This window comes from Fukomys damarensis, unplaced genomic scaffold, assembly GCF_012274545.1.
Source record: "Fukomys damarensis isolate Sample0158 unplaced genomic scaffold, DMR_v1.0_HiC HiC_scaffold_13, whole genome shotgun sequence".
Lineage (NCBI taxonomy): Eukaryota > Metazoa > Chordata > Mammalia > Rodentia > Bathyergidae > Fukomys > Fukomys damarensis.
This window is the reverse complement of record NW_022900925.1, coordinates 10,666,657-10,675,983: the sequence shown is the minus strand read 5'-3', so window position 1 is coordinate 10,675,983 and position 9,327 is coordinate 10,666,657. Positions and strand designations below refer to the sequence as shown.

The 9,327-nt window shown below is 47.7% G+C and overlaps 1 protein-coding gene across 1 annotated transcript; it reads left to right on the top strand.

Moving 5' to 3' along the window:
- Positions 1-1,873: 1,873 nt before the first annotated feature.
- On the top strand, positions 1,874-8,617 carry LOC104849364 (arachidonate 12-lipoxygenase, epidermal-type). Its single transcript, XM_010605767.2, has 15 exons — positions 1,874-2,095; positions 2,283-2,440; positions 2,794-2,995; positions 3,187-3,268; positions 3,349-3,471; positions 3,559-3,659; positions 3,808-3,968; positions 4,755-4,898; positions 4,991-5,200; positions 6,592-6,678; positions 6,874-7,043; positions 7,136-7,258; positions 7,705-7,804; positions 7,911-8,078; positions 8,185-8,617. The coding sequence occupies exons 1-15, from the start codon at positions 2,008-2,010 to the stop codon at positions 8,362-8,364; spliced, it is 2,097 nt and encodes a 698-aa protein (XP_010604069.1). The 5' UTR covers positions 1,874-2,007; the 3' UTR covers positions 8,365-8,617.
- Positions 8,618-9,327: the final 710 nt, after the last annotated feature.

The window sequence follows — 9,327 nt, the reverse complement described above, 5'->3', positions numbered from 1 at the left end:
CTGCCCTGGTTGGTAAGGGCGTTGGGAAAAAGAACTCCTCCACTGGTTGGTAGGGATGGAAATCAGTGTGGAGAGTCCTCAAAAACCTAAAACTAGAAAAACCCAGCTATTTCCCTTCTAATTATCTTCCCAAGAGAGCTAAAGTCATCATATTACAGTGATACACACATACCCATGTTTATAGCAGCACCACTCAATAATAACCAAATATTGGAAGGGCCCTGTATGTTTATCAACTTATGAGTGGATAAAGAAAATGTGGTTTTTATACACAAAAGAGTACTACTCAGCCATAAAGAAGTGTACATTTGAGTCACTGGTAGAAAAATGTATGCACCTTGAGACCATAATGTTATCCAGAAGGTTAAATATCACATGGTTTCTCTTATATGAGAAACTCAAAGGGTGAATAATTTAAAGGGCAAAATAAAAGATAGATAATAAGAAACAGGGAGATAGATCTTTTGTAAAGGGGACCAAGAGATGGCTGAAGGGGGTTTAAAGGAGGAGAAATGGAAATAAAAAGACTAAGATGTGCTATATACATATATGAACTTTCCACAATGAATGAAATCATTGTGTATTGTAAATATGTACTGAGAACACTTTAAAAAGATTAAATAGTCTAAGATCTTTCTATCCACAGATAGCTAACCAAGATGCCTACTTTTACTTTATTTATTTTTATTTTTTTTTCAGGTACCAGGGATCAAATTCAGGGCTTTGCAAGGTAGGCACAGTGCCCCTGAGCTGAATCCCTGGCCCCTACCTCTTTTCCTAAACATATTGCTGGAAGTCCTAGCCAGAGCAATTGAGCAAGATAAAGAAATAGAAAGCATCCACTCTGGAAAAAAAGTCCAATTGTCACTGCAGACATCATGTTATTATATATAGTGTAAGACTTAAGTCTCACTTTTACTCCTGGAGTGTGAACAGCCAAGAGGCTTTCACGATGCTGGGCTCAGAACCTCAGCGAGGCTCCAGGAGCTTGTCAGACAGCGAGAGTCACCCAGGAAGGAACACACCAGGCAAGTTGGCAAATAGACCTTTATTAGTCTGGCCAGACGGCACTCCCAAGCCAAGTAGCTCAGAGAGGCGGCTAGCTCAGAAACAGAGGCCATTTTATATAGGGCTAAGGGGGGGCTTACACTTAAAACTTACAGGAAGAGGACAAAGGCAAAGAATCAGTTGATCTGAGCTAGTGGTCATCAAGCATATACTTGACCGTCATGTACTAATGATCAGCAGAGCGATTATCCATTATTCCACTTACAACTTAGATTATAATGTTCAGAACATTCAACTACAGGCAAGTAAGGAGTGGCGTGATTTATGTTGGGTCTCTGTGTTCACTATAGTTTCCATTTAGTTTCCCAGCTACTTCAAAGCAATTACCTAACAATTCACACTTAATCATTAGTTATCCTGTAAGGGATGGGGGGGAGCGACAGTCTCTAGGTCTTTTGCTGGTCAACATGGAGTCGCTCTGGTTCAGTCAGGCTCTTACAATAGAAAATCCCCCAAACTTCTCCAAAACAATTAGAATTAATAAACGAATTCACCAAAATTTCAGGATACATGTTGATTTAAAGCAGCATTCAAATAACCAAGAAATGGAAAACACCTCTCTATCAACTGATGAATGGATAAAGAAAATGCAATACATGTGCACAGTGGGCTACTATACAGCCATGGTTCTTTAACTTCTTTCTCTGAGTCAATAACTCGGACCCACTCCGGATAAATGGGGGGTGGGGGCGTTATGTGTGGCAGAGCTGATTGCTCTACAAACCACTTCAAACTAACTTGAGCAATACTTGGGGATTTAATGGAAGGGCCCCTGGGTATCTCACAGACCCCAAGGGAAAGAACTGAGCTGGGTTTCACGGGGCCTGGAAAATCCTTGGAAAATCTCAGTTTCCTTTGCTTCTCTCTTCAGTCTCAATGTGGGGAGAACGGCCCATGGGCCAATCTCATTAATTTTTTCACCAAAATTGGGCAGGGGAGATGCTGGCTTCAGGTTTCATCATCATCCACGGGCAGAACGCTCAGCTCCTGCCCGGGTGTGACTGTGGCATCAGGAAGCGCTTGCCAAGTGAGCGAGAGTGGGCTGCACTTGCGGGGCTGCTGGAGAGAAACCCTGAGAACCCAGAGGGTGTGAGCTAGACTTCTGCCTCTGAGTCAGGGAGGAAACCGGGTGGGCGACCCACGCGATGGGGACTCTGGTCTGGGCGTGGCGCCCCGGGGCAGGGTCTCGGTCTTATTAACGGCCCACTTCCCAGGTCCCTCGCTAGATCCAGGCGAGATGGGCAAGTACACGATCCGCGTCGCCACGGGGAGCTCGCTCTTGGCGGGCTCCAGCAACTGCGTGCAGCTGTGGCTGGTGGGCGAGCACGGGGAGGCGGACCTCGGGAAGCTGCTGCCGCCGCTGCCTGGCAAAGTCAGTGCGGGTCGGGGCCGGGACTTGAGGGCGCAGGGGAGCGGAGTCTCCGCAGGAGAGGGGCTGGGTGGGGTGGGGGAGATGAGGTCCGAAGGGTGCCTGATAGGAAAGCGGGAAGCGGAGGAAGGAGCACCCAGCTGCTTGGGTGCAAGGAGGGATGCACCAGCTCAGCTGGGGCGCGCTGCGGGGCTCCAGACCTGATTGGAGGCCTAGGATGCTGGTGTCCCGCAAAGCGGCTCTTCCCGCCCTCTGGCCGCGTCCCTCCCGAGTGGCTCCGAGGGCCAAGAGGCCCAAGCTTCTCTGGAGGTCCAGGGAGCCCTCTGCTTGTTTCTGAACTGCGCTCTGTCCCGCAGGAGACTGAGTTGAAAGTCGAGGTCCCTTTGTACTTGGGGCGCCTCCTGCTGGTGAAGCTACGCAAACGCAAACTCCTGCTGGATTCTGACTGGTTCTGCAAGTGGATCACGGTTCAGGGCCCAGGGACCCAGGGCGAGGCCTTTTTCCCCTGCTACCGCTGGGTGCAGGGCGACGGGATTATCTGCCTGCCAGAGGGCACTGGTGCGGCGCTAGGGAACGGGGTGCGGCTGCAGGAAGCAGCGGTCGGTCGGGGAGATGCTATGACAAACACTAAATGGGACAGATGGCGGGGTGGGGGGGGGGGGGCGAAAGGGTTGGACGAGGAGGAGGGCAGGCAGAGAGGCCGGGAGGGGCAGTCCGGGGAAGACTCCAGCCCTTTTCCTCTCCCCCAGCCCTGACCGTGAGTGATGACCCCCAGAACTTGTTCAAGACACAGCGGGAGCAGGAGGTGGAGGCTAGAAAGACGGTGTACCGGTGAGTGGAGAAAGCCTGGATCCCCCACAGATCCCCAAATCTGGCGCCCCACTCACTCCGCACTGCGTGTTCTTCCTCAGGTGGGGCTCCTGGAAGGATGGATTAATCCTGCCTATAGCAGGGAGTTCGAGGCAGGACCTTCCTAGGGACCAGCGGTTCCTGGAGGATAAGGATTTAGACTTCAACTTCTCCCTGGCAAAAGGGTGAGTGCCACGTTGAGGTCGGACACTTTCCTCCTAGGCTGCAGGTGGGATCTTCCTTGATTTTTGCACACTTTCCTTTTTGTACAGGTTGAAGGATTTGGCTATTAAGGGGACATTGGAGCTTGCAATTTGTGTAAAAAGACTGGAAGATTTTAAAAAAGTATTGGTTAAAAAGACTCCTCTGGCTGGTCAGTTACCACAACCTCCCAAAACCTGTATACAAATTCCAACCTAGAGATCTGGAAGAAGAGGGAGGGAGAGTAGGAGATGTAAGTCAATGGGATGAAGAGCTCAGAGCTCACAGTGTGTCCTCAGCTCATGTCCTCGTGTCCTCAGCACGGGTCTTGGATTGCTGGAAGGATGATGCCCTCTTTGGATACCAGTTCCTCAACGGTGCAAACCCCATGCTTGTGAGGCGCTCTAAGAGCCTCCCAGCTCGGCTGCTGCTGTCCCCAGGGATGGAAGACCTGCAGACCCAGCTGGAGAAAGAGCTCCAGGTGCTGTGCTCCCTCTGTCCACCGTGGCCCTAGGCGTTGTCCCACCACTTTTTCTCCTCCTCCTCCTCCTCCTTCCCTCATCTGTTCCAAGTACCCCCACCATCCTCTATATTCTCCTCTACCTCACCGGAGACTTCCCCACTTTGGCACCAGATAATTCTTTGTTATAGGGCACTGTCGTGTGCAGCACAGGATTTTACTACTGATCCTTGGCTATAACTGTATAGATACCAATAGCACCCCCCAGTTGTGACACCAAAAGTGTCCCTAGACATTGCCAAATTGGGGGGGGCACACATCACCTCTAGTTGAGAACTGTGATCCAACCAATCTTCCCTGAATTTCCTTTTCTTCTCCCTCTTTCTTGTCCACCTTCATTTCTTCCTTTCTAGTGAAATGTATTTCAGCCTGAGCTTTCACAACTCAAGCTTCTGTAGAGGAGCCACAAGAAAGACTGAAAATAAGCCTCAGATAGCTAAACTTATTGCGGGGGGTGTTTGAAGAGATAAATGTAATAATTTTTTGCTACATTTGACTAACACTGCAGCCAAGAAAATAAAAGAAGTCATTGGTTGGGAGTGGTGGTATATTGTAGAAAGCCAGAAACTTCAACATACAGAGATTGAAATCTGGTAGAAAATCCTGAATCTTAAATCTTCCCTTCAGAACTTTGGTTCTTAATAGCTGTCTAAAATAAATTACATGCAAGGATTGAGGAAAGATCCACATTGTCAAATGGGAAAGTGACTCCAACATCTTTCTTTGTTCCTGCTCCTGTCCCTACAGGCTGGAACTCTGTTTGAAGCTGATTTCTCCCTGCTGGATGGGATTAAGCCAAATGTCATCATGTTTCAGCAGCAATATGTGGCAGCCCCTTTGGTCATGCTGAGGCTACAGCCAGATGGGAAATTGTTACCTATGGTCATTCAGGTAAAAGCACCCAGTTATCTTTTCCCATGTATTGACCTCCTTTTGGGACTTAGACTCACATGTCTTCAGCTCCCATTCTCTCTCCTGTGTAGCTCCAACCGCCTCGACATGGAAGCCCTCCACCTCTGCTCTTCCTGCCTTCAGATCCTCCCATGGCCTGGCTCCTGGCCAAAATATGGGTCCGTAGTTCTGATTTCCAGGTGCACCAGTTACAGTCCCACCTGCTAAGGGGACATCTGGTGGCTGAGGTTATTTCTGTGGCCACAATGAGGAGCTTGCCCAGCCTGCATCCCATCTACAAGGTATTTCGGAAACTTCGTCGTTTGGCATCTGACTACATTTCCTACTTCACACACTTACTCTCTGCAGGGTCTAAGATTGTAGTATATTGGGTTAGGTTGGGAGCAGTCTTCATTTATATCTGCACACCCACACACGTGCACATACACACACACACACACTAGAATATGCTATGGAAACACCCAGGCACACATTTTCTATGAGGTGGAGAAAGAGGTTTCACAAAGGAGTTGAAAGTAGGACTGAGGAAGTTGTCAGGTGGCTAGTAAGAGGTGGGGACATGGCAGTCAGAGAAATATATAGAGGTGAGGAATGAAATCAGGTGTAGGTAAGGGTGAGTATAAGGTGGGAAGGAAGTGCAAGGTGACACAGACAAGGAAGGGAGGAGAGAAAAGATGAGAGAGAATTATATTACTTGGTGTAGAGAAGCAAGTGCTCAATTTTGACCACGTGGAGTTTCCAGTGCCTGCAGAAATCCATTTGGAAATGTCAGCAGAGCAGCTAGGATATATGGGCCTGGTAAGTCTGGATGAGGTCAACACTGATTTTAGAGTTATCAGGAAATAGAAGTATCTAAAGCCATTGCACTAAATAAAGTTTTGAAGGCTTTGTAGATATAGCAGAACATTTGGTCCCGCATGTAATTCTAGGTTTACTCAATGTTTAGAAATTGAGTGGAAAAGTGAAGTGAGAAAAAGATCAAAGGAAGGGACATCCATTGAGGTTTGGGGAAACAAACAAAAAAATGTGAATCACAACAAGGAGGAGAAATTATTTCAAGAGCAGGAATGGTTTTCTGTCTAAAATGCCTTGAATCGGTATCACACAATTAGAGTCTGCATTGTCAATATGGAAGTCACTGGTGAATACACTGACAAGTGCTATCTCCGTGAAGGGCAGCAGTGGAAGCCTGCTTGGTGTGGGCTGAACAGAATCTGCAGTGAGGAATTAGAGGTGATACAGGAGTTTCGAAAGACTTTTTGAAAGGGGAATTGAGATTAAAGGCCTGCTGAAGAGGAATGAGCCAAGAAAGGTTTTCTTCTGTAGGGTACGGGATGTCGAGCATATTTGTACGGTGGAAGTGGTGGAAGGAAGTGCAGGAGCACAAAGCGGGTGGGCTCAGGCATCGAGAGCCTGCTTGATTTTGTGATGTGAGATCAGGAATGCCTATAATGCTGACACAGAGTATGAGACTGTGCGAATAAGCGAACTCCTAAAACCGATCTTGGAAGACCCTGAGGAAATAGTTTTGCAGCTCTCTCTCCCCAATCTTACCCCTCAGCAACACTCACCCTCTCCCTTCTCTTTTTTCTTCATGTGACCGGTGCTTTAATTTATCCTTCCATTTTGGGTTCTGAGATCTCTTATGAGTGTTTCTTTCCCTCACAATCAGCTCCTGATCCCCCACTTTAACTACACCATGGAGATCAACACCTTGGCCCGGAGTACTCTTGTCTCTGAATATGGAATTTTTGATCTGGTATGGAAATGAATGTGTGAAGAGGGAGGTGGATTCAAAGTTAGAAGAATTCCAAAGAGGTTCCCCTTACCCAGTCCTCCCCCAAGTTCTGTGTCTTCTACCAAAGCCCTCTCCATGATCTGCCCCACAACTGAATAACCTCCTGGTTCACTCTCTCACTCTTACATGGTTTAACTAACCCTAGTTTGTTTTCAGGTGGTGAGTACAGGTAGTGGAGGCCACGTGGACATTCTCCAGAGAGCTGTGTCTTATTTAACTTATCGTTCCTTCTGTCCTCCCGATGACCTGGCTGACCGTGGACTCTTGGATGTGACATCTTGTCTCTATGGACAAGATGCCCTCAGGCTGTGGGGAATCATCAGTCGGTGAGGGTGACACAGAGAGGGAGAGAATGAGGGGGCACTGTAGGTCCTACATTGGCTGCCTGACACTGAGCTCCTTCTTTTCTTGGGAACAGGTATGTGAATGGGATGGTTGGGCTTTTCTACAAGAGTGACGAAGCTGTGACGTGTGACCCAGAGCTGCAGGTGTGGTGTAGAGAAATCACTGAGATTGGACTGCAGGGGGCCCAGGACCGAGGGTAAAGCAGGGATCCTCCACCATGACCTTATCTCAGCTCCCACCAGCTGTCAGCAATCCTCCTCTCCTACATCAGCAGACGCTCTTGAAATGCTGAGTATTCTTTGATCCTCCAGTGCTTACAAAATCCTAACAATCACTCCTGATCTCTCCAGCTCCTCTCCTTCTTCATCTTCCCATACAACATTCTCTCTGCTCACACACTATGAGCTTTCTCTGGAATCAGATGCATGATTTCATCAGTCATTTTCTCTTACTTGTTCTTATCATTTAACAATAGCTGCCAAGTGCATGAATGTTTCAGTGCTTACTATGTGTGAATGATAGAATCTAGAGGCCAGGACCACACCAAGTTCTTCTATTTCTCCCCAGATATCGTCCCCTGGTCTAGACGTGCCTGCCTCCTGTCCTGGTCTTGGGTTTTCTCACTCTCCTCATTTCACCCAGGTTCCCCCTGTGCTTAGAGTCCCGGGCTCAACTCTGTCACTTTCTCACCATGTGTATCTTCACGTGCACTGGTCAGCATGCTTCTGCCCACCTTGGCCAGGTAACCTATGTTCCCTGGGTCCAGGGATGTGGAAAATGGGCTGGGGGAGTGTGTCCAAATGTCTGGGCTATTAACTTGAGAGTCTGTGTGGCTGTCCTACCTTCAGCTGGACTGGTACTCCTGGATCCCTAATGGTCCATGCACCATGCGGAAGCCCCCACCCACCTCCAAGGACGTGACAGAGAAGGACGTAGTGGACTCATTGCCTAATCTCCAACAAGCCCGTATGCAGAAGACTATTGTCAAGTTTCTTGGCAGACACCAACCTGTCATGGTTAGAAGGAGATGCCTAGTTCATGGAGGGTGTGGGGCAGTTTGAAGGAGGGGCAGTGTTCTTGGCTGAGAAACCCAAATTCTGAGCTATCTTGGCCCCACTCTAGGTAGCTCTGGGGCAGCATAAGGAGAAATATTTCTCAGATCCTGGGCCCCAGGCTGTGCTGAAGCAATTCCAGGAGGAGCTGGCTACCATGGACGAGGAGATTGAGGTCCGGAATGCACAGCTGGACCTGCCCTATGAGTACCTTCAACCCAGCAAGGTGGAAAACAGTGTGACCATCTAAGAAGCTTGGCCTCTCAACCCCAAAGCTTACTGTCTCTACATGCTTTCAAGTATTCTTGTCCTCCTTGCACACCTCTGGTGGACAGACTGCACCCAAAGCTGTGCAGTTGTAGTGTCCAGAATTGTCCATCACACAACTCTGGGGATCACACAATGATCGTTCCTATTGCATGTTGGGAACTGGAATCTTTCATAGTCACCCTATCTTAATGTCCATCCAGTCCTATGCTCCTTAGCCTTTAGTCTGTCTTACCTACTTCTATTTGCCAAATGATGATCATTTATATATACATAAAAAGATCTGATGAAGTAATAAAGTTGATTCTGTGTGGCGAGGAAAAATCAAAGAAAAGATTTTGCTTCTTTTCTTGCTTTGTTATTCAGATTTTGAGGAATAAAAGAAAAATGTTTTCCTGGAATGAAAATATTTTGTATCAGCCAACATTTCCTTCAAGCACTTCTTTAAGCCTCCTGAAGTCAAATAACAGTTCTAGTTGACTGATTCCAGTGAGGCAGAGGGATCTACTGATAATAATGGTTTTTGGCTTGTGTGTGTGTGTGTGAGAAGGGGTGATATATGGATGCATGCAGCTGGTAATAGGAAAGTAGTCTGAGGTTTTGTAGGGAACAGGGAAAGGAGACATTACTAAAACCTCTGCAGTAATTCCTACTCTCCTGCAAGACACAACAGCACAAGGTGAAGTAACATATTATACAAGCAAGAGAGAAAAAATGAGACTTTGAGAAGAAGCTGAACTTTGGGCCTGATCAAAGCTGCTCTGGGTGGCAAAGATGAAAGTCTCCTGAGCTTGCTACACCTTTATTCAGTACATCAGGAGGAAACAAATGTAACAGATGACTCAGGGGAGAGAGTTCAGTACATCAGGAGAGTAACAAATGCAAAAGGTGACATAGAGGGCAGTGGCAGCAGAGGTGGAGAAAATCCTAGAACAGTGAGGAACTA